At 41.1% G+C, this 25,220-nt stretch overlaps 1 protein-coding gene across 1 annotated transcript; it reads left to right on the top strand.

Annotated features, from left to right (window-relative positions):
- Positions 1-9,816: 9,816 nt before the first annotated feature.
- On the top strand, positions 9,817-11,416 carry C1QTNF7 (C1q and TNF related 7). The gene is made up of 2 exons (XM_009485425.2): positions 9,817-10,054; positions 10,785-11,416. Exons 1-2 carry the CDS (start codon positions 9,817-9,819, stop codon positions 11,414-11,416), a joined length of 870 nt encoding a protein of 289 aa, XP_009483700.1.
- The last annotated feature ends 13,804 nt before the right edge of the window (positions 11,417-25,220 follow it).

Here is a 25,220-nt window from a genome sequence, read left to right as displayed (position 1 = left end):
CTGACCCCCACCCACAGGCTGACGTCCTGGCCTGGCCTCGGATGCTAGGGGTGCCCCTGGGCGCCTCCGGGCTGCCCTGGTCCCTGCTGGGGTGATGGGAAGGGCTCTGGCTGGAGAGACCCTGCCCTGCCCTGTGGGGAGCTCCATCACTCCCAGCCCCAGGGAGCAGCCAGCCCCTGCCCAACACAAACAGCTCCACAAGACGTGAAGCTGTAGAACATCAGACATTAGGGCCATCAACTAGAAACGCAGGCCCTGTGTGAGTGCTTGCTGGGTACCAACGGGGTTGCCAGAGAGTGGGCTTGGGTGGAGCTGGTGTTCCTGTGAAGCCCGATGGGAGGCAGGATGCATTGTCCCTTCTGCTCTTCTATGGAAACACAAGTCTTTGTTTCAATAAGAAAATACCATACCATATAGAATTTAAATGGAATTTTATTTTACAGCTCCAAACTGTTTAGAGCCGTCTTTCTAATGTCTATGTCCTTTAGTCTCGCAAAGAGGTCAAGCTTGCTGAAAATCAAGTTGTTATTTAAAGGTTTGATTTAATTAAGAAGCAGCACACTTAAAAAATGTGCTATTACCCAAAAGCAGACATTACATAAATTTCGTTCTATTTTTATATCTTCCTGGCTCCAATCTCCTCAATCTGACATTAACCATAACAATCACACATGTGACTAAACCAGGACAAATTCTCCTTTTTCTATTCCAGTATAAATATAGAAGTAATACTGTTGAAGTAATAGCTTTGAGGTAGACTCACTCCACAAGAACAGGATTTTTCCCAGAACAGCCACAGTCAGGAAAGTATGCTGATATTGAGGCCAGATTTTTATCTCCTGTACTGACAAGTTAGAGCACCAGCATGGAGACCACCGGGGCTGATGTGAGAGCCTGGCAGTCCCAGAGGCTGGGGACATACGTTAAAGTGGGTGGCATTTTGAAAAGCACATGAGGCTTCAAAGCTCTCGTGCCATTTTCAAAATGCCTTAGGCTTTCAGAAGTTCAAGCCCCACTGATCTTTACGGAAAGGGTGGTCAAGAATTGGAACAGGCTGCCCAGAGAGGTGGTGGAGTCACCATCCCTGGAAGTGTTCAAAAAACAGGGAGATGTGGCACTTGGGGACATGGTTTAGTCTAGTCCACCCTTGATTGGCTTAGAGTAGACTTGGTAGTGTAGGTTAATGGTTGGACTGGATGATCTTAAAGGTCTTTTCCAACCTAAACGATTCTATGATTCTATTTATAGCAAGGCTTGAGCTTTTAAATGCATTTGTTGTTTGTGTCACTGAGACGTGGCCTCCTAAGACTAAGACTAAGACTCCTAAGAGATTCACCTTCACAGCCACAACCTCTCTCTTAAGTTTTACTCTTTGGTTTCATGTTGAGGCTCTCTCTTTGGTGCTCCTGAACATGCCAGCAGTGCGCCAAGGGTCAGAAGATGGAGACCTTGCAGCTAACTCTGGGCAGTGGATAGTGCAGTGCCCTGTGGACGCAGTCCTGCAAGAAAGCCAGCAGTATCTGCATGGCTCCAGGTTGCTTGGGCATTGAGCCATGTCAGGTGTGCACAGCCTGGGTCTCACGTTCCTGTCCTGAGTACCTGTGTTGCACAGCGCTGCTCCTGTGGATGTGCCTGGAGAGGCTCTCTTCAGAAACTCTAGGCTAAGGCAGCCTCTCACGTTCCAGTCGGTACATCACAGGTTTTACGGTTCATTCATTTGGACTTGGGTATCCAACTCCCCCCAAGGTGCATTTTCTATATGTGAAAGTCATATGTAAAAGTTGGAACTTATAGGAACTTCTGTAAATTCAGCCCAAAGGTCTTAGTACCACACAGTTATTTCTTACCCAGGAATATTTAATTCCTGAATGCTGATTTTCTAAGTCTGTTTTCAAATGCACAATTGTGTAGTTATCTTTTGAAGGTTCTCAAGCAGGAACCTGGGAGCTGTAGTGAGGTTTTTTCAGGACTGGTATTATCTGAGCTCTGTTGTGAGTTCTGCTGTTCCTGGGAGCACAGCTTGGCTAGTATGGAGCACTTCAGAAATTTCTGCTTTTATGCTGCAACATGTAAACTCTCAGTAATAAAATTCAGAGTGGTTTAAGATAATTAAATTCATACTATAGGGCTTTTACAATGCCTTCCATCTTCTAAGTGTCAAAAAACCCCCCTAATTAGTCCTCCACAGTCTTGTCAGACATGCACACTTACCCAAATTTTGAAGTTAGAAAATGTATACTTTATCCTACTTTTGCACTCCCCAGTATGTTAAGGATGGTTTACAATATCACCGGGATTGAAGGAAACACAGTATTTAGCAAGCCACTTCTACCTGGAGATTTGCCCACATAGGCAAAATTTCCAGTTCCCCTCCTGGAAAAGCTAATGGCTTGCTGTGTTGCAACAGCAGTGCAGAGAGACCCTTTGTACACTTAAAAATATTGCTAACTTAACTATGACTGTTTGCAGTGTGAAAAAATTTACTCATGTCAAGCCCCGGACAGATGCCCTCTTCCATGTACAGCAGAGCAGGGACAAGAGGTTGCCACTCAGCTGAACACGGCTGCTCCCTGCCCCAGATCAGAGCCTCCACTGCTCCTCTGGCAGAGAAGTTTATAGGAGCCTTCCCCAACTTGCTTCAGGGGAAATCAACCAGCTTAGTCCTGTCCAAGCATTTCAATTGCTCCTTTGGTCTTTGCCTAGTTTAATGTAGAATGTAGTCCCTGGCTGGATGCCTACTTTTCCGCAGGGTTCCCAGAAAGGCACACTACTGGGTGATATCATTTGATAAACTTCCAGAAGAAAACAATGTGCTGGGGGAGGAGTGACCCTTTCAGGGTCTGGAAACTTTCTTCTCTGCACGATTATCTTTTTAAATGTTGAACACTGTTCTTTGGTACAATATGCTGTCACCAAGGGAGCAACCGGGTGAAGGAGAATCCATCTTCAGAGGTGTCTGTGATCTAATAAATGACATTTACCTTGAGGGGATGAGCATTAAGCCATGCCCGGGGACTAGAACATACTGAGACAGAAATCCAGCAAAGTTCCCAAAGTTGTTCTTGCTGTGTGTTTCCTGAGCTCGCTTTTCTGGCTGGTCCCCATTGCTCATCCCTGTGCAAAGCGATTGCTCTCATGATGGGAGCTCTTTATGGATTTCTGCTCACAAAGCCCAGGTGTGAACACAAGTGAGCACAAGGCACAAGGCAGTGAGAGTCTGTCCCCTACGACCTGTGGCAATAATCTATGACTCTTGTTCTTGTTTGTCCTCATGTGCCATGCAGTCTGACATTTTCATTTTGTGCCCTCTGTTTTTCCTCTTTCCATGCCATCTGAAAAGGTTTTCCCAGTCTGTTCTCCATTTCTCTTCTATCATTGCAAGGTTGGTAAAGCAGAATGATCTAAGATAGCAGATGGAAATTCCCCTGGCAAGAGCTGAGGAGGAACCAAGAAGAGGAAGCCTGCCTGAACTGAAAGGCACTCCATGGGAGATGGGCACACTGCTCTAGACATCCATCCACATCTTTAGATGCCTATATACTTCCACATGCTTGGTGTCAGTTCAGATTCATAACTAACCCTGCAAATTCCAGGTCATCCCTGAAGACAGCTTGTGATTTATGGCTCCTGTCTCTTTTTATTTTAAGAAAATAGAGAAAACCTTTTAAAGAAGCTTGTACCCGAGGTGTAGGGACACTTGTATCCTGAGTCTTCCAGTGTTAAGTCCTGGCCATTTTTCACTACATTGCAAACATATTATTGTCTCCATGTTAATTGCCAACTGTAAGCAACTGGCCTTGTTTCTCAACTCTCTGTCAAGACAAATTCTGTCAGGTTTCATTTGTTTGTGTGTTCTGGTACAGCTGGCAGTGAAACTGCTTTGCCTGCCAGCCCTCATGTTAAAATTCCCCCCAGCTGAGTCAGACTATCTCACCGATACACGCCTTGATCAGCTTCTAGGGCATTCCCAAATAATGGGAATGGCTGGAACCAAAAAGAGAGACTATGTTTCAAGTCAGACACTGAGAAACAGAATGACTCCCACTCCTTTGATATTTTGAAAAATCAAACACATTGAACTTCTGGTCTTGATTATAAGCACTCTATTTTTCCTGAAGGCTTGAGACGTGGTTGAAGAATCTGACTGTGTTCAATGTACTTATGAAGGAGACTGTTCAAACATGACTGAGTACAAACTTAGCAAGTGAGACTGTTAAATGTCAGCATTGCTAATAAGGCCTTTAAGGATTGTTTTCTCAGAAATACTTAGCTAATGTTCCTTCCCACTGGCTGACTGATCCCTTTGGGCACCATCAGCCATTCTGGGACTGGGAATCAAAAGTTCAGACTGCTCAAAAAGTGTTTAGGTCACTCTCCCCTTCTTACATAAGGGAAGCAAAGACAAGGTTAGCTATAGAATCCAGCAATCTTCACATGGCTTTACATTGTCTTTGCTTCCCTTGTGTTGGAGTGTGGTGGTGGCCAGCTGTGGTCTTGATTCCGTAGAGTAAGACAGGGTCTTATAGGTGGAGCTCTGGAAGTCCAGCATGGTCCTCATAACACAAAACAAGCTGGGAGATGCATAAACCTGTGCCCAATTGAAGGTGAATCATCAACATAAAATACCTGGGAAAAAATCCGTAATTAAGACTTGTATTCTAAATAGCATGAAAATCATACAGTGCAAATAAACTGCAGAGTGTGGCATGCTAAACTGCAAGCCACTGTTTCTGAGGCTTTGTAGAAAGGTCAGTGGAGGTGGCAAAATGAATGGCAGGTTTGGACCCTTCAGGCATGTGGACACAACTGATTTTTGTGGATCATGTTTTGAGAAGGAAAAGACAGGCATAGCTAGTGAGAGTTCAAGCTAATTGTTGAGGTTGTATCTCTCTGCTTCTCATCCTGACTTAGTACCTCCTGCTCTGCCTTCCTTGTTTCTCCTACCACAGCTCTCCTGGATGGCAGAGCTGGGGAAGGTCTGTACATGCCACAGTGGGGATGCAAGGTAGTGATGTGAGGCAGTATGGGCCTTTGCTATTGGAGAGCCCAATGAGGTATAGACTATCCTGTTCTGCACCACTAAGCCATTGCCAGTGCTGCAGACAGAAAAGGCCCAGGAGCATCACTATTTCTCATCTACATCTTTTTCCACAAGGAAGTTAAAACACATCTTCTTCTCCTCCTCAAATAGTTGTGCATATATATGCATTGGAAGTGAATTCAAAGCTAGCAACGAAAGACAAAAGTAAGAACACAGCCAGGATAACTTGTGACTAATAATTACTGGCTTTTGACCCAGCTTTTATTTATAACACATTCATGGGAAATCTTCTAGGATTGTTTCAAAACAATGCCAGTTAGTAATTTTTAGAATTAAGACCTGCATAGCTGGACAAGGGAAGAAGATTAGATCATATACCAGAAAGTCTCAAAACTGGGAATTTGCTACAGTCCCTGAATTCCTAAGCTTAAAAAAATGTTAATGACATAGTCTGAGTATATTAGTAATGAAGTGAGATTTCTTAAAGGCTTGATGTTAAAGACCCTCCGCCCAGCACCTAGCTTAGATGGGAATGTAACATACAGAGTATCTTCTCAAGGTAGATCATAGAATCATAGAACAGTTCAGGTTGAAAGGGACCTTTAAAGGTCATCTAGTCCAACCCCCCTCCAATAAGCAGGGACATCTTCAGCTAGATCAGGTTGCTCAGAGCCCCAGCCAACCTGACCTTGAATGTTTCCAGGCATAGGGCATCTACCACCTCTCTGGGCAACCTGTTCCAGTGTTTCACCATCCTCATTATAAAAAATGTCTTCCTTATATCTAGTGTAAATCTGCCCTCTTTTACTTTAAAACCATTACCCCTTGTCCTATCACAACAGGCCCTACTAAAAGGTCTGTCCCCATCTTATAAGCCTCCTTCAAGTACTGAAAGGCTGCAATAAGGTCTCCCTGGAGCCTTCTCTTCTCCAGGCTGAACAACCCCAACTCTCTCAGCCTTTCCTCATAGGAGAGGTGCTCCATCCCTCTGATTATTTTCTTGGCCCTTCTCTGGACCCACTCCAACAGGTCCATGTCTTTCCTGAACTAAGGACTCCAGAGCTGGACACTGTACTCCAGGTGGAGTCTCACCAGAATGGAGTAGAGGGGCAGAATCACCTACCTCAACCTGCTGGCCACGCTTCTTTTGATGTTTCTTTTGATTCATTAGATCTGTCACCTTAACAGACTGCAACAAGGTATTAGGTCCAGAATAGCTATTTTAATATTTTTCCAATATCAAAAGAATCAGATGATCTTTTGGGTTTATGCACAAGGGCAGTGATCATGCTGCTTGTGCAATTTGAACAGTGACAGAACAAATGAATCTGCCACCCTCACTTAAAAAGGAGGTTCCAGAAATCACTGCACATTAGAACTGATCAGCATGTCCATCTTCTTCCAGCAAATGCCTTGGCATGCACTCTTGCTCTACCTAGTGGATTTGGAACCTATTGAAATGCCATTTTATAAACTTGGAATAATGTTATTCTAATCCTGTGTTCATATCATTCTCATTATTATTTTTGGTGATGGTTTTGATGAAGATGATTGTTATTGTTGTGAACAAGAATACCATGTGCTTGTTCTGGCTTTCAATATTTGGAAAAAAGAATGAACTCCTCAAATGCTGTTTTTCCCAGAAGAAAAATTATTTTGCATATATAAATGACATTGTTTCCTACCCCAGTTTATGGACAAAAGTTTGTAACCAGAAGCCAGGACCAAAGTGTAATTTATGACTCGCTTTCTGCCTACCAGTTAACTCTCTGTGATCAAGTAGTTCACTGCAACATAGGTGACTCCTGAGGAAGTGATCTGGGATGTCTATTCCACCCTCTAATTTCATAAGCCCAGGTGAACTGAAATCTCTGATTTTGGCCTCCTAATTCAGCCTGAAATTTCAAAAGCATGGCTATATGTTATCATTCACCTTTAACATTACAATTTATCTTTTAGAGCACTCACCAGGAAACAGGGCATGGGTTCAATGATGTACATCCTTCCTTGGTCTGAGGAGATTCACATTTTCCAAGAGACTGCTGCAGTAACTGAGAGGCACCTTCCACCCCTCCTTTAAAATTGGTCCATTATGCAGGAAGATATGCAAGAGTCTGAAGTCAAAGGGCAAGAGAAGTCCTGATTCTGTGGCTTAATGCATCATTTCCCAAATGGCATTTGTTTGGTGCCACTGTTGGAAGCAGCCTTCTGTACTGCCCCCAAGCCTAAATTAAGGGCTGCAAACATCATCGCCTGAATATTATCACCATTTCCTCCCAATCCCAGCTCTGTGCCCCTTCCTGCAGTCCCACCATTCTGCTTCAAAGCCCCATCACTCCTTAAGACCCCCAACCCATAGCTGAAAGCTCCACATACTCCCCTCTATGCCTTCTCCTTCCCAAATTGGTTTTCCAACCACAATACCCTAGCCATCTAAGGCACATCCCTACCTCAATAACCCCATTCCCCTCACCTTCCCCAAATTATTTTTTTCCCATGGCCTTAGCAGAAACACATGTCCCAGACTAATTCATTTCCTGTAGGCACATGAGAAGAACAGCAGGGGAGGTCTGGGAGCTGGAGACAGCTTCATGCATCAATAAATTAACTGGCCAGCCAGTGACAGGAGCAGCTGTGTGAAGGCTCTTACTCTGATTTGTAAAAGATCCTGGACATAGGCAAAACCAGCAGTTGTTGAGATTGGTTTTGCTTGGCTTACGTGCAACAGTGTGGGAACATCTAGCCTACTGATTCAGGCTTTCATCTGGCAAAGGGCAGTTTTTGCTCCAGTCCTTGATCCTTAGGTCGTGTCTGCTTCTTATCCATCAGCTTTATGTAAAATGCATATGCAGTCTTAGGCATGAACTCCCTCCAAGCTGCTCTCTCCTGGCTAAGTGCTTAAAGTTGTTCTTCTCTGCAGAGAGCTTTGTTGTCCCTGATTTAAGTCCTATGAAAATCCACGAGCTTTATTTGGGTACACTCAGTAATACATCAGAGCAAACGTCGCTGTGAAGTTTGTGCTTGTAGCTAACTACTGCCTTGGAGTTATCATTTGCTGCTCTGCTGTAATGTTAAGCATTCATATGTTAATCCACTCTTGGAGGCTGTTGTGCCTGACTGTACTTTAAGGCTTTATCAAATGACAGCAAAATTAATAGTTTGATTTCTGCCAATTTGATAGAAGATGCTTAATATGAAAAGCAGAATATACATCACTGAAGAGAATTTTGGAGCATTGCTTATTTCTCTCCAACTATAATATTTTCATGCTTTTTTCTGCATTGCCATTGATACCAAGACAGTTTCTAATTTTCTATTCTGTAAAACAGAAAAGATTCTTCAGAAAGACTGTGTATGTGTATGTGTATATGCTGGTCTTTTTCTCTGCTGAATAGATTTGACTGTGCCATACACCAGCTGAAATATCATGAACTGCAAATAAATGTAACGGTTTGGATTTTTAAATCAATCAGTCAATGCCAATCAGTATTACAGAGAAAGGAATGGGAACAACGATTTCTAGATTAATTCACTTTGCAACTTCTTTAACTCTGGGTTTGAGAATGAACCTGAGTTTCACTGTAAAAAAAGGTAGATGGTATCTCACACATATATTTTTCTGAATCCCCCACTCCATATCTTCTTTTTCTCTGCACAGAAACCAGTGGAGTCTGATTTCCTTGAATGCTGAAAATTAGCTCTGAAGGAATGGACAACTCCAACAAAAAACCCCACACAAGTCTTCTGAGAAGCCAGCAAGGGAACTAGAAAAAACAGCTTGACTTGCAAAATCTCACCTGACCCATGACTGACTCTGCTAATGCAACACTAATTTAATACACCTTTGTACATCAGGTATTGCAACTCCTCAGCATGTTACAGTGTTTTTTCTTTTCTCTCCCAGTATATAGTGGAACAGAGAAATCCGATTTACACTCAATCATTTATGAAAACACCTAAATACTATATCTAAAGCTTTAAACAATTTTCTTGCAACATATTGCAACACAGTTCATTTCATATGGCAGTCCGAGCCAGGCTTAAAAAACGCCAACCTGTTAGCAGCCCATTCACACTCCATCAATTCCCCACAGGGCAGCTGCCTGATTTGACCTGCCGGATTAGGGTGAAGTGGTTATTTGTGCTGTGGTCATCAGGGTTTCCAACCAGGCACTGGAAGCTGTAGCTGTCTTACTGGTATCCCTTCTGTAGGCTCAGCAAGTTTCTGCTGCAGTTATTCAGGCTGGAGATTAATGTGTAACCATAAGGGCAAATTTCAAAATTAAATGAAGGTGTAAGCTTTGTCCTCACTAGAAGAGACTGCTCCTACAGGCACATTCTCCTAGTACAGACACAACTGCTTCCAGCAAGAGGGCTTTTCTCCATAAAGCTTATACCAGTCCCAAACCCAAACCAAACTATGCAAGCAAGGACTCTGCATTGAAAAATCCAGATTCTTTTTTTAACGTGTCAAAATTTGGTCCAAAAAAGCTGGTATTGGCCAGTTTATACTATGTCAGTCTACAGGCTACTTGAAAGACATACAGTAACATTTACGGTGACCAGAAAAAGGTCCAACCTGACAGATTTTCCTCCTTGCCTCCTACATGGATTCTGGTAATGCAGAAATCCCAGGGTGATCTCTGCACATGTACCTGTGCATAATGCACTGCAGTGTCACTCTCATTAGCATATTCAGAGCCATCTCCATGTGACTAGAGTGCCATAATATGCATAAATAGTCATATTCATATGTATTTTTTCCAGATCCAAGGATGTTTGTGTTGCTTTACATTACAAGTTTTGCCATCTACACAAGCGAACAACCTCTTCAAAACCAGTTCAAAGGAGAAAATTACTACACCAGATACATCTGTAGCATCCCTGGTTTGCCGGGCCCTGCAGGTCCCCCTGGAGCTGGCGGATCCCCGGGCCCACATGGACGCATTGGTCTTCCAGGAAGAGATGGTAGAGATGGCAGGAAGGGAGAAAAAGGTGAAAAGGGGAGCGCAGGTATTGAATATTTGTGTCATCTAACACAGTAGTAGAACAAAGTAAGACCTTCCATCATCACTGTTCTACATATATAGATATATACACGATGAATGTGTGTATGTGGCTGTGTGGGTTTAAGTGTGATGCATGTACATATAGTGAGAGAAAGAAAATATCTAGATATATTTTAGATATGTCTAATATGCATATACTGAAATCTGTGTAAATAAATGTAAATGCATAGCCTCTCTGCGCATAGATGCTAAGAAAAAGTCTGGGAAAAATGAAGCATGTGTGGTGTCAAATAAATAGTCTCATTTGTGCCATTAGCTGGAAATAAAAGATTAGCAGGTATTTAGGTACACAGTAAAAATGCTCAAAGAGTAGGAGATATTTAGCGCACAAGTATCATAATATAGGTAGCCACTCTGCTGTCCTTCCCGTCAGCAGTGCCCATAGTTCAGTCGGCAATCGACTGATTACATATAAAATTCTTCAATGCGTAATCAAGACGTATGAGGAAAAGGAGGAACATAGAAACAAAGGACCCCTGGGCTGTGGAGCCTGGTCCTCTGTTCCAACCTACCATTCCTTTCACAAACTTATTAGAAGATTTTGAAAGTATTTTTGGAGCATTTTGAAATTCTGACCATGTTTTTCTTATTTGTTCAGGCACACACAGTAGCCCACACAGTCATTTACTGAGATGATATATGCAACGATTAACTAACTTAAAATGTTTTTGAAGGTTTAAGAGGAAAGACTGGGCCATTAGGACCAGCTGGAGAGAAAGGAGACCAAGGTCAGTCTGGTAAAAAAGGACCTGGAGGATTGACTGGTGCCAAAGGTGAAGTAGGTCCAGCTGGACCACCTGGACCTAAGGGAGATAAAGGAGACCGAGGAGAGCCAGGTGCACCAGGGGTCTGTAAGTGTGGAAAGATAGTGCTGAAATCTGCCTTTTCTGTTGGCATCACCACCAGCTACCCAGCGGAAAGATTACCAATTGTATTCAATAAAGTCCTCTTCAATGAGGGGGAGCATTACAACCCTTCCACAGGGAAGTTTATTTGTGCCATCCCAGGGATTTATTATTTTTCTTATGATATCACCTTAGCAAACAAGCATCTTGCGATTGGGCTGGTTCACAATGGGAAGTACCGGATAAAGACATTTGATGCGAACACAGGCAACCATGATGTAGCTTCTGGATCCACAGTGATCTACCTTCAGCCAGAAGACGAAGTATGGCTTGAGATCTTCTACGCTGACCAAAATGGTCTATTTTCTGATCCAACATGGGCAGACAGTTTGTTTTCTGGATTTCTCTTATACGTTGATACAGATTACCTTGACGCTTTATCGGATGAAGATGAGCTCTGAAGTAGATGATGTCAAATGACATTCAAACTGGATGGACACCCCAGCACAGAATGTTGTCTAGCTGTGTGGGGGACACGAAGTTGAAAAAAAAATAATCTGGGAGTTTATTTTTGCTTGATAAGAACCAAATCTGAGCTCATAAGGATCTTTCTCGAATCTAAGGTGGACTTTTTACTGAACAGCAGGGATATCAAAAGGAACTGTAATTAACAAAAGACTGCATCACTCCAGGACTGACTCCTCCTGAAAGTTATGTTTATAATACTATTTAAACAAATTTAAGATACTGTACATTGGATTTTATATAAGTTGTAAGGTAGAATGGATATTTTGTATATGACATTAAAGTAAAATTGAAAAACTGATGGCAATATCATCTTTGGTCATTTTAAGGCAGGAAATACATTAAAAACAGAGAAAACATTGATTCTAAAAAAGGAGAGGAATAAAATAGGAGTGTCTGCTTCAGGATGCAGCTGAAGAGGTCACAAGGACAATCCCATCTGATATTTACACCAGAAAATTATATTCATAATTAACTAACCTCCTAATAGATATACGAAGATTTGTACTAGCTGAGGACTGCCCAATGACAGTCATAAAAGAACAGAACAAAGGTATTACACATATAAAATAATTAAAAACTGGGAGATCTGAAAACTTGGAGATAAGACAGTCAGTATTCAATGTGGGTATTTTCAGTGTAATTCCAAGTGGGTTTGCTATTCTCTCAATGCTATTCAGAATCTTTATGAGCAATCTAGAAGAAAATATAAACTTTTTGCTGAAGAAAATTATGGATGCCAAAAAACTGATAGCACAGTAACCAGTAACGAGAATAAATTATATGGAACAAATTGAGTCACATCATTAAAACAGACTTACTTATATTCCAATATGGCCAACGGCAATGAAATAAATGTAGGTCACACAGAAGATGAGAAACTGCATGCAGGAAATCAGTGAACTTGGAAAAGGTACACAGGATCTCATGGATAATCAGCTAAATATGAGTCATCAGAGTAGGCTACAGCCCTTTCTATGTATAATAAATGGAATTACAAGTAGGAGTAAGGAGTAGTTACTTATGAAGCTGCTACTTCTGTCATTGTTTCAAAAACTTACTGGAAAATTGAAAAACAAAATGGTTGTAATTCTACCCATGAGTGTTACACTAGAGATGTAACAAGGTCAATTTATTTTTCTTGTCAATGAGGTTAAGAGGTGATTTGATCACAGTCTGCAAGTACCTGTCTGGAGATAAAATTTCTGGTAGTAGCTGGCACTTCCTTGTATCAGATAGGAGCACAGCAAGATCCACCTGTGAGAAACTGTATCAGTTCCCACTGGAAATGAGGAACCCATTTTACCAGACACAGTAATCAATCATTGTAAAAATACCTAGGAACATCATGAGTTCTCCAGCATTCAACATCTTTAAGTCAAGACTGGCAATCTTTAATTGGGTGTTCTTACTTTCCAAGAACTTACAATCTTATCTTCTTTATCCCAGATTTACAGGAACCTGCTATTTTTATCAGTTATTCAGATAGTTTCAAATGCTAGTGGTTTGCATTGCACAACTCCTGTTCCCACTTTATTTATGACCAAGGTGGAGGGAAATCTCTGTTTTTTTTCTGTGTACTTGACTTAATTAAGAAAATTAAAACCAAATAAAATTACACAAAAATACTGCTGAGATTGCAAAATGAGGATATGTTATCACTACAGCTTTGTATGGGACATTAATCTATGTGCCCTGTATCTGTGTGCTCATTTCCCCATGCATTGACGCATGTCTTTGAGTACATGACTGCTGCTTTATACGGTGAATATGTGCAAAGTCCTGTCCACAAATCAAACTGGCAATGCATGTACAACCCTTATTTTATTTGACAGTGAGAGATGTGTGGTAGAAGACAAAAGTGGATTATTTTTCTAACTAGACATCTAATTTATTAGTGTTATACAAGGGCTGCTTCCTGTGAAAAATATGGAAGGGAACACTTACAGATTCAGTTTCTCACTGTGCTGTACAATCATTTATACATTTGCAAATTAAGCACAATATGAGTGCAAAATACAGCCCAATCGTCATTTACCACAATGATTGATGCCAATGCTTCACAGCCATCAGTGCCTATACAAGGCACAAATACTAACAGCATTGCTCAGTGCTGTCTGCACTGAAATTCCACAGGATAGAACAGACAACAGACAATCAGGCCCATGACTTCCAGGAAGCATAATTCAATAGATGCAGAACTGGACCTATAATATGCATTATGCAGCAAAAGCAACTAATAGAAGTATTTAATTATATGTTTATTTTTTAAAAAATATGGAAATAGGTTTATGACATTTGAACCAATAGAAAGTTTGCGTTAGGAGCAACAAGTCAATTTTTATTAGAATTAGAAAATCTCCTATAAAGCCAAACTTATGAAAAGAGTATGACCTATCTTCTTCAGACTCTACAGAAACATATTTGGTAGTTATAATAAATCTGGAAATTTTCAGACCGAACTAATTTTTCACAACTGAATAGAGAAAAAATAGGGCTTTATAGTGAAATGTTCCTAGTTGCAATCCTAACTAAAAGCAAACAGCTTCCATGCAATAATCTTGTAAAAATGAATGAAATATAGAAGAGATATTTTAACCACACCTATGTTGAAAATGACATAATGGGAATAAGTAAACCAAGAGTTATTGCTTCCCTTTACTTAATAATTTTAGATTTATGTTTGTACAATCATAGAAAAGTCATTTTAGCTTCCCTAAGTTTTCCCACTTGAATTCTGTAGTTATTTGAACGGTTTATATTTTGGCATGAACTGTTAAAAATAAGTAATTCTGTTGAATTATTCCTATAGATTTTGGCAAAAAGAATCTTTTTATTACATGTATGGACGACACATGTATACAAGTAGCAAGTGTCCCTGCCCTCATTCAGGATCTCAAGACAGTATCCTAAAGTAAATCATTGCTATTGCTATTACTTTACATGAAAATAGATCAACTTTGATGACATGATATTTCATTAGGGGTATTCCTCTGTCTAAATTTGAATTTATATGGAAAATACCTTGGGCTGAAGTCTTCCCACTGTTTGCAATAGTAGGTGGAGAGGTCTGGTTTGGTTTCAAGACGTTGTAGGATAACAAAGAGCAAAATCTCTTTGGGATTAAATCTGAAATAAATCAAGGATTTCTACACAATATGTATGTCATTTTACACATGCCATAGCGCCATATAAAATTAGGCATCCAGACCAAGCTAGTCATCTAGACTTTGCCTACAGTCAGCAGAGAGAAATTAGTATCACCAGGAGAAACTCCCAGGAGGGTGTGCGTTTGCTGCAGCACCAGCTCTTGGGCTTCCTGACTGAGACTGCAAGAACTCATACAAACCTGAGACCACCAGGCAACCTTCAAACAATATTAAGATTAGTGTTCCTGAGATTCATAAGTATAAAAATGTATATATACACACTTGAGATATATGTATGTAAATATACATAAGTAAAAATAAAGTTACTTGAAACAAAATAGCTCCCCACAATCTTTTCCTCTTTCAGACTTTCTTTATACCTCGTAGAGTGACACCAAGGAAGAAGTCTGTCACATGTTCCACTGCTGAACATTTTTAACCTAGATAACTAATTAAAGTCTATCTTCAAATTGATATGAGTATGCTACTTTGAAAAAATACCTCTCTTCACTACTGGTATTCATATCCATATGGTTTAGGCTGTACAATTTTTTCAGGATTTTCAGGTCCTAAAGACTTTTTTACAATGCTCAGACAATATAGAGGAAATAGTAACTAATGGATATCAGTACTGTGAACATTATCTACATTCTTCAAATCTTTTTAAATCTACCTAATGCCATTTATGTACTTTGGGGATAGGCAAAAATATATGAAACTGACAACCTGCTTATTTCGTTCCCTACCAAGCATGTTTCACCAGTTGGTGCAGTTCCTGTAATACTTTATTTACCTTCCACAGGTCACCCACTAGGTTCAGTTCATATTCATTCACTAAGACATTTACTGAATAATTTACTTTTCACAAATTGGTTTAATTTATCCATTGGCAGGTAATTCATACTCAGGATAACTATACTGATGCTGTACTAGGCAATTTGGTCAGTAGGAACTTCAGTTTTATGTGGAAATGTGGCTTACTTTATATATGTATTTCAGTAGGTGATGAATCCCACCCAAGAAATAATACATGAGTGTAAACAGGAGAAAAATAGTTGAGAAAGCAATATACTAGAATCTTTCTCAATGAGTAATACATTGCTTTCAAGAAGCAATTTATTCCTTTCAGTATAAACCATTTAGACTTCAGCTCAGAGAGCATTTAGAGGTTATATTCACTTCCCTGTAACTCCTTAAACTCCGAACTGAGGTTATGTCAGTATTTCTGAATTTCAGAGGTATGATTCTTCCTCACATTGGCACAAAGAAATTTCCAAGTACTCTCACAGAATTCTCAGTCTCTGATACTCGGTTTTGTCCCAGCTACATACGTCAGATCAATTCATGAAAGTTACTACCTAAAGCAAAAGAAAAAATAATTAGACATATTATACACATATCTTTTAACAGTAAACATATACAAAGAGAAGGTGTCTCTGATTATTTGGTATTTGGCTTATATCCCTCAGTTCTGAGTATAATTATTTTGGTACGATCCAGCAGCTACTGGCTAGATGAGGTGTAAGGAGATTTTTCCTCTATGCAGAGTGTTCCTGCAGCAGCAAGTATTATTGTAAAATTTATCTTACCTGACTTTAATCTCTAAAAGCTCAGATCACTGCCTGGGCTAAATTAGTTGTTAGCTCTCCTGTCATCAGTGCAAAGAAATAGGTGGGGTAAATCTCTGTTTGGATGACACTGTATTAGACACCTACTTTAAGATAGGAGGAATCAGGAGGTACCTGTCTCTTCACATTGCCTGTATCTACATGACTAACTTAGGTTAGCCTTTAACTTTGAGATGGCAAAAGTTAAATAAGATGTCTGCACTTACAGAACAATCTGCTAAGTGGGAAAATTGGCATAATTTAATTTGGCAATTTATACGTCTCACAACTAGAGAGAACATGTGGACTGATGAGAACATAGAAGTACCCTTATAATGATGGAAGTGACCTCTTGTCAGACCTTTTATAAAGTATTGCTCAAGTTCCTCCTGGGACAACTTCAGCTGCAGGAACTTGCCTGTCCTCCAGAAAATTTTACAGTATATTAAGGTGGGCTAGATAATCCGCTCATGCCTCCAAATTCAACACACTTAAGTATATATAAAATATTGACGTTTTTAAGGATACTTAATTTTAGGTGCAGAAAACCTAAATGTATCCTGGAGTGTGTATACTTACACCAAAAAAAATATAAATTTGTTTCTTTTCAACTTTAAAGCACCTGTCAAAATCCTAAACACAATACAAAACACAACGCAATATTTGTAAAATCATCTCTGTGAAAGGATAGGCTTTAGTCATGTTAACAAAGGGACAAAAAATACCGAATTCTTGAAAAACATAAATGAACTATGAATCTCGGCAGGCTCTAAAGTGAACTTTTAGCAAGAAGCAGATGGGATTTCTAGAAATGAGTGAATTGTATGAAGGAAATGTACCAGCAGTCCCTTTCCTTTGTCTACTTTCAACAAGGTGTTATCCCTAGGCTCGTGTCGTGGTTTAGCCCCAGCCAGCAACCAAGCACCACGTAGCCGCTCGCTCACTCCCCCTGCCCCGGTGGGATGGGGGAGAGAATCAGAGGAGTAAGAGTGAGAAACACTCCTGGGTTGAGATAAGAACAGTTTAATAATTGAAATAAAGTAAAATAGTAATGATAATAATGATAATAATAATAATATACAAAGCAAGTGATGCACAATGCAATTGCTCACCATCCGCTGACAGACGCCCAGCCCGTCCCCGAGCAGCGATCGCTGCCCTCCGGCCAACCCCCCCCAGTTTCTATACTGAGCATGACGCCATATGGTATGGAATAGCCCTTTGGGCAGTTTGGGTCAGCTGTCCTGGCTGTGCCCCCTCCCAGCTTCTTGTGCACCTGGCAGAGCATGGGAAGCTGAAAAGTCCTTGACTAGCATAAGCAGTACTTAGCAACAACTAAAACATCAGTGTGTTATCAACATTCTTCTCCTACCAAATCCAAACCACAGCACTGTGCCTGCTACTAGGAAGAAAATTAACTCTATCCCAGCCAAAACCAGGACAGCTCGGAAGACAGTGGAAAGGATGTTCAGTTTTTGAGTTGAAGAACAATCTCTCTAATCATCTGAAAACTTGCCTATCACTAATACGGATGTCCCTTCCACACACTACCTGCATTCTGTCAGATGTTCTGGTACGTGAACTCGGATTTCTTCACCTGTGACAAATTCCAGGAAATTTTATTTGTGATTTCTGTCATGTTGGAGTAAGGTGCAATCAGTTTAAAGCCATCAAGACGAGCAGAGTTTGTTCTCCCTTGTTTGCAACCTCCTTGATCACTGTAGAGTTGCACACAGTATTTGATATTCCTGTTCCAAGAACACAGCAACACGTACTTTTATTTTGTGAATGTTGCACACGGCTTGTAAGATTTGGCTTCGGTTTTAATTTGGTTTTACAAGTTTTGGCTTGTAAAAAGGCAAGGCAGGTAAAAAGAGGTGTATATGCCAGTCCAAACCTGACATTATTCATTTTAAAACTGTTTTACCACTGAATTTGGGGTCTGTGATCCTTTAGCCTGCCCGCTCCTGGGCCAGCCTGGACCGTGTGTCACTACAAGCTGCTGTCTACCTTGCCTGTGCCAAAGGCCATCTTTGACCATCACTAACAAAATAAGCATTTAAGTATGAGAGTGTCACATCTAACAGAGTAGAGCTGCTCACATCACACCTTATTTGGAGCACTAAGTCTGCCGTCCAGTGTAATCAATGACATTGGGCTTGCCTTTGTTTTTACAATGCTGATTGAGATAAATGAGCTGTTCTCCACCCCAGGAAACAACTGGGGTTGTTTGAATTCTGTATGTCTCCCGTGAGTAGAGTCATTGTACTGCCATGTGTTTTTAAGCAGCTTTCCATTCTGTTAAGCAAAGGTCCCCCACTGCTCCTTTAGGGTATTTTAGTAATGTTCCTTACATAATGCTGTTCATATTTGTCCATCACTTAAACTGTTTGTACAACTGTTTCTGAGACTGGAATAAATTGTTGGGAGACAGAATTATTAGCAAAACAAGATGTTGAACCTGAGTCCTTGCCAAAACTTTGGATGAAAGTTCACCCACCAGATCATTTCCACAGTCCCACATATGGTGAGACTTAGCAGATAACAGAGACAGGGTACTGTATATGTTACCCTAAGAAACCTGTCTTCTGATTCCATTTCTTTCCTGTTCTTGAAAGCTGTTGTCATGTCAGGTGTCTTCTAACTGTGATAGTTCCTCTCTTAGCAATTAAAAATGCATACTCCCAATCTTTTTATCTACTATGATTGTTTACTTCTTCCCATGATCTTCTTCTTACAACAGTATTCATAAATGGGAAACAATTTAGCCATCTCTTTTCATGTGATTCCAGCTACTAAAAGTTTGCAGTAACAGACCTTCAGATGTTATAGGGACTGTTTATATAAAGACAATTATAAATTGGGCCTAATAACAACTCCATTTCGTATCAGCAATGTTGTTTATTCTGGTCGTACTAAAGATACTAATACACATGTTAACGTAAGGAATTACTTTGTTAAACAATTCAGTGGAGCAGAGAAGACCCCTCTCCAGAGTGGACAGGAAAATTATAAATTGTTTTGTACCTATAAAAATTGGGAATTGTATATAAGACAATCCACACTTCTACAAACTATCTGACAGTGCTGACATTTCTGCCATTCCTAGTATCTACATAAGCTGGTTGTGAGCATTTAACAAGCAGATAACCCACCCCTCCACTGCTTCTCTAACCAGGGCTTAAGGATTGTATTTCCCTTTAAGCAGTCTCTAGAACAACTTTAATGAAGCCTTCATAGCCTTCTTTTTTCTGCTACAGAAGTATTAAAGTATATTGATAACTTCATAAAGTTATGATTTGTCTTCTTACTTTGGTTTCACAATCCGCCTTCTCCCGACTAATAACATTTACTGACACATTTTTTAATCCTGGTGTGGCAAAAAGCCTGTCTTTTCAAAGTACAGCTGCTGAGAGATTACAGTGTTTTTTCCTCTGCTATGTTTCCCATTGCTTTTCCCCAAAATTACATGCTAAGAAGTTTGCTGAGGCTTATGCTGATTTGTAAGGGTCATCTGCAAGGAATAATGCATCGTTGTACCCCTAATACAGCTTCTGAGTACTGTAATGCATTGGAGAACAGAGACGGCACTTGGAAAACAACTGGCTGCTAACCGTCCACTTTAAGGATTTATCCCTACATGACTGATGCCAGGGATGTTTTTCAGAGTGAAATTAATCTTAAAAAAAATTTACTTGCTGGAATGTTGGCATATAGTCTGAGTTAGAGGTTTAACACCTCCCTTTAGTCAACAGAGTGAGACAGGCTCTTCCGCAAATGATTGATATTCAGGAATCACTGCTCTGAATTGTACACGTCCAAGAAGAGTCTGTGGCTCTCCTCTAGTTGCAGAGGAAGTACACAGAAATTAGGTCAGATAATTTAGCAAAGTTAGGTACTTAAAGTTAGGAAGAGTGACTGTATTGTATTTCAGTCTGAAATAACCATTCGTGATCCTGCAAAAATATACAACTGATGTTCTTTTTCAAGTCATTGCAGTAGCTGGAATGTGTTGCTGTCTGCAGGAGCTGCAGTCACTCTACCCTCCTTATACTTTATTCATTACTTTCCCTTTTACTGTAAAAGAAATTGTTTACAAAAAAAGTCTTCCGGAACTGTTTTAGTGGGTTAAGGAGGAGAATCTGACTCTTTCTCTTTAAAAAGCAAAGCTGAGGCTTCGTTGCTAGGGGAGTGTCGTGCTTGGCTCTTGTCTGTACTCCCAAAGCTGCTGTATGAGAAAAGCCAGGTAGGAAACAAACATTTTCCTTTAGATCTGTTTCAATAGCACTGCATTCTGAGCGCTTTCATGAACGAGTCAGATTTAAGAATCCAAAATCCTCCAAATTATTTTCTAGGTATTTTTGATGTAAGTATTTTTTTTAAAGAGGAGTGAGAGAAACTTCACCGCGTTTCTGTTGTCAGTTTTCAGTGCTTTAGAAACAGTCTCTGAGCTAATGGAGAGCTTTATCGTTCTTGCATCCAGTTGTTTATTGCATTAAAAGTGCCTGCTATAGTACTTAACTTCAAGAAATGCTAGAAAATTGTTAGAGAACACAACCATAAGGCCCATCTGCTATGTTGCCAGCATTCTCCATTTCCACGTGCCTTTAGGAAAGACTGTTTAAATTTGATACATAAAGCTCACTATGAAAAAGAGGCTTATGTGCCAAGTAATAAAAATGCTGCCGCTTCTTGCAGTGCTATATTTTTTGTGCCATGAAGAGGGTATTTGATGAACCTTGCCTGCAGCAAGGAAATGTCACCATTTTGGGGCACATCACCCTTAGCCCTGATGCAAGATACTTGCTGAGGGGATTGGTGCTGAGGTGAATGCAGAGGTGGTTTCAGGGATAGTCACATTTGTCTAAGACAACCACTTGTTTAGGGTGAGTTCAGCTCCTTGTGCTAGTTGGGACTTACTTAGAAACCTGAAAATCCTTGGGGCTAGTAGCTGGTAAGGGCTGAGTCTCAGGCAGGCGACAACCACGTTGCTCCTCCTCGGCTGCTGCTGCTTTGTTATTAGGCATGTCCTAAGATATAAAGAGGTATATGTAGATCACTCTTCAATTCTAGCCTGGGCTGGAAGCACTTTTTGAGGCAAGCAGGTGCTAGCCTGGACATACCCAGTACAAAAAAGGTGATGGGTAAACAAAGGATGGCGTGCGTAGGTCTCAGTTAGCCCTCTTGCTAGAGGAGATTTAGCCAGGTACAGAAAAAGGCCCCACATTTTACTCCCCTGAGTTGTTTCATGGGGATTTTGAAATCCAGAATAAATTATGCTGTTGCGAGTGACTTCATCCGTTAGCTCTGTACATCAGCACTCGGGTTTTGCACTGGTGCAGCTACGTTGGTGCCAGCTTTGTGCCGGGAACAAGTACAGCTGAGGTCGCTTTCCTGTCGAATAAAGGTAAAGCAGGACAGGAACCTACAGTAATAGTAGCAATGAATTGAGTTGTACAGATATAAATTTTAAAATTTCCTAAATGCTTGTAATCAAATACTGCAACTTTCTAGTGTAAACAAAGCTGAAGTGTTTGGTGGGTTCCAAGTTTGGTGAAATTGAAACCCCAACCAAGCCCAATGCTGGAAGTTGAGGAAAAAAGGGATTGAACATGTCTCTGTGATCTGAATCTTGCAGTTGACTTTATGGACTGTAGGTGGGTTTTTTATTAAAAAAAAAAAAGTAACAAGAGTGCTCATACAGCATATACATGCCCACATTATTCACTATTACATGGTATAATTAAATAAATGGATACATGTATTTTTGAATCATTCCATTCTGAAAAAAATATGGGTTTTTTTAAGTACTAAGGCTGTATGTTAAATGGTATATCATTTGAGTGTTCAGGGTGCAAAGGTTACATGAATGTATCTCATGATCATTATGCACGTATTAAAGTGTATCTCTCATGAGTAATTCCCGCGTTGCTTGTGACAGCCAGGTGTCAGCTGCCGACCAGATGAACCGCGATGAAGAATCCCAGATGATAATCACGGAGGTTAGTGTCCAGTGAGTTGAGACAAAAATGGTGTATGATTCTTTTTCACCGAGAGTAATAGGAATCTTTTATATATTTAACTGAGAAAAGTGAAATAAGTAAGTCAACAGTGTCTTGCAAGCTCTTGTTAACCCTAGCTCAGTCATTCTAGTTAATGCAGGTTTAAATAATTATTCATTTCTGTGCAAATACATTGCAATCATAGATACCATATGCTGTGAAATAGGCACCTTTAATGTGTATTTTTTTATTCTATTTCATATTGATCCAACCCTTACTTGATTGTCTTCAGACTATTGGTTAAATATATTTAGTCTCAAGTAGGTTGCAAAACCAGAAAGTTACATTTTCTCATCTGCAGAAATGCTTTGGAAAGGATCATGCTTACACTGTGCCTGGTGCTTTGTCAATAAAATGTCAGAAGGGAAAAATAAAACCAAAACCACCTCTTCATGGCATGAAGAGGAGACAAACTAAAGATAAAGCAAGATGCTTTAGAACTGTCAGTAGCCTTTAATCTTGCTAACAAACAGCAGTGTGTGCTAACTTCAGTCAGTGGCAGGACTGTAGTCAATGGCATCAGCAGAACATGCGTATATGGGGAAAATTGCTTAAGTCGGGCATTTTGATAGACCAGACGTTATTTCCGTGGGTCTGAGGGCAAGGCCAGCCTCTACCCCACGGCGCAGCCCGCTCTCTCTGTGAAAGGAGGAGTTGCCGGACGAGGGCCCTGCGGCGGTGGAAAGGCTGCGAAGGACCCTGACAGCTCGCAGGCAGAGGAGGAGGCAGAACACGGTGAGCACCCTCAGCTCCGCGTCCCGCCCAAGCTCGGCGGCCGCCTGAGGGGCACCCCGTCCGGGGGGGGCACCCCTCCGCGGGCCGCGGCGGCTACGGCGCATGCCCAGACGCCGCCGGGATGCGCGGCGCGCATGCGCACTCGCTCTCCCCCCACCCCCACCCCTCCGGGCCGGGGTCCCGGCGGCGGCGGGCGCTGGGCCCGCTTCTTGTCCTGTCTCGGCTCCTCTCACTCAGGCGCCGCCCCGCTCCCTTTCTGCCCCGCTGCAGCTGCCGGAGGCTCTCGGTCCCCCCGAGCCGCGGGCGAAGGAAAGGAGCCGCGCCAGCATGGCGGCAGCCGCCCCCGCCGCTGACCCTCAGGCCCTGCGCGGTGAGTGACTCGCTAACGGCCGCGGCGGGGCGGGGCCGGGGGCGGGGCGCCGCTCCGCCATCTTCCGCAGGGCCCTGAGCCAGCGGCGGGGGTTCCGGCTCCTATCGGCTGCCCGGCACCGGGGGTGGGCCAGGGCCAGGGCCAGGGCCAGGGCCAGGGCCAGGGCGGCAGCCTTGCCCTGGCTGTAGCGGTGTTGCCGGGGTTGGGTGTTTCTGTTTGGAAGTTGCCTGCAGCTCATAGAATTGCTGCGGGGTCTGCCTGTGAGGGGAGGGGCGTGGTGCGGGCTAATTAGCTCTTGCCCTTGAAGAGCTTCCTTAAGCTCGCTGTTCTTTCGCAGTATTAGAGCAGGGACGGAGGAGTGTCTGTCCGTCCTGTGCCAAGTCAGTGCGAGAATTACGCATACAGTCAGAGCGCTGCACTCAAAAGACATGCTTCTATGGTATTTAAACATGAGTAGATTTTCAAATGTGCTCGCATAAAATACACATTTTTCAAAGGTGGACGTGTAGACATGCAGTATTTACATATCTGAATGTGAACGTGATATTTTGTGCTTGAAGTGTTATTCATGCTTATGATGGTGTATGGATTTGTTGATGGGCTATTTTAACTGTCATATGTAAAATAATTTACGAAGTAGAGTGGAAGAGAATGATGTAGTGGGAAGAAGTGAATGTCTAATTGCAGGCTTGGAAAGAATGGAGGCTGCTGGTACTTGGAAAACTAATCTTCAATTATTATATTGCAGAATCGCTGCAATATTCCTGTTAAATACTTTGGACAGCGTTAATGTTGTGAATCTTACTGCATGGTTTTATGGGTTTACCTAAGTAGGATGCATAAAAGTGCTAATTAAGAACAGAGTATTAAAAAGCCAATAAACCCAAAATCCAGTGAAGTATAAACATGCTTAGTTCTTCATCAGTATTAAGGTTTATAAAAATAAAATGTATGTATGGTCCTTAAACTAATTTTAGCAAAATATGGTATTTGTTACAGACATTAAAATTTAGGGATATTTCCAGCTCTTTCGAGGTCTGTGTACTTTTCTTTTGAATGATTTTTGAGTCTCACTGTGCCAACTTGTGCTAGGGAGTGATGTGTTGTTGACAGATGGAGTCCAAACAGTTTTCAGAATTGATTGCATGGGGAAATGAAGAGACACCCTCTAGTGATGGTTGTTTTCTTTTACAGAAGCTCATTTTCCAAGAATAAACAGAACAGCACAGCAGTACTCTGAGAAGAAAACTAGCCATTAGTTCCCCTATGTGATAAATGTTTTGTTTACTTAAGTATTTTGCTCTGTAACTTGTTCCTGCTGCTGCTTCTGAAATCCCTGTTATTCTGCTAATTTTGTATGATTCTGTGAAAAGTACTGCATGTGGTATTCTGAATAGACTGTATCAGTGGTTTACTTAATTGCAGTATAATTTATCCATCTGATTTTTTTTTTTTTAAATCTTAAATTTTGAGAAAGACTGCACCTTGAGCTGAAGTGTTCATGCATCTATCCAAAACTTACTTGTTTTTTTCCCCTGGAATTCAGTCTGACAGTTTTATAAATAATTTAAAATTCCATACTGTATATATTAAACTTTTGAATATGCTGACACTGATGTTTGCTATTGTGTTGCCCAGTCATAAGGTAAAAGTAGATTTCAGTTCCTCACTGCGTTTACTAGGCTGATGATCTGTGTATGAATTTCTGCTTATCGTTGTCTTGCCAAGTGATAACTAACCGTTTACAAAAATATTAAAATATAACAACACCCTCACCCATTTTCCAGGTGCCATTGAAAAATTCTACATAGGCAGTT

This window comes from Pelecanus crispus, chromosome 4 (genome assembly GCF_030463565.1).
Source record: "Pelecanus crispus isolate bPelCri1 chromosome 4, bPelCri1.pri, whole genome shotgun sequence".
NCBI classification, from domain to species: domain Eukaryota; kingdom Metazoa; phylum Chordata; class Aves; order Pelecaniformes; family Pelecanidae; genus Pelecanus; species Pelecanus crispus.
This window is presented reverse-complemented; position numbering and strand designations above follow the sequence as displayed.

Bases quoted from the DNA above. Each gene is read 5' to 3' on its own strand.
- C1QTNF7 (XM_009485425.2), top strand. From the start codon at position 9,817: ATGTTTGTGTTGCTTTACATTACAAGTTTTGCCATCTACACAAGCGAA. The intron at 10,055-10,784 runs GTATTGAATATT...ATGTTTTTGAAG, and splicing joins AGGTGAAAAGGGGAGCGCAG to GTTTAAGAGGAAAGACTGGG.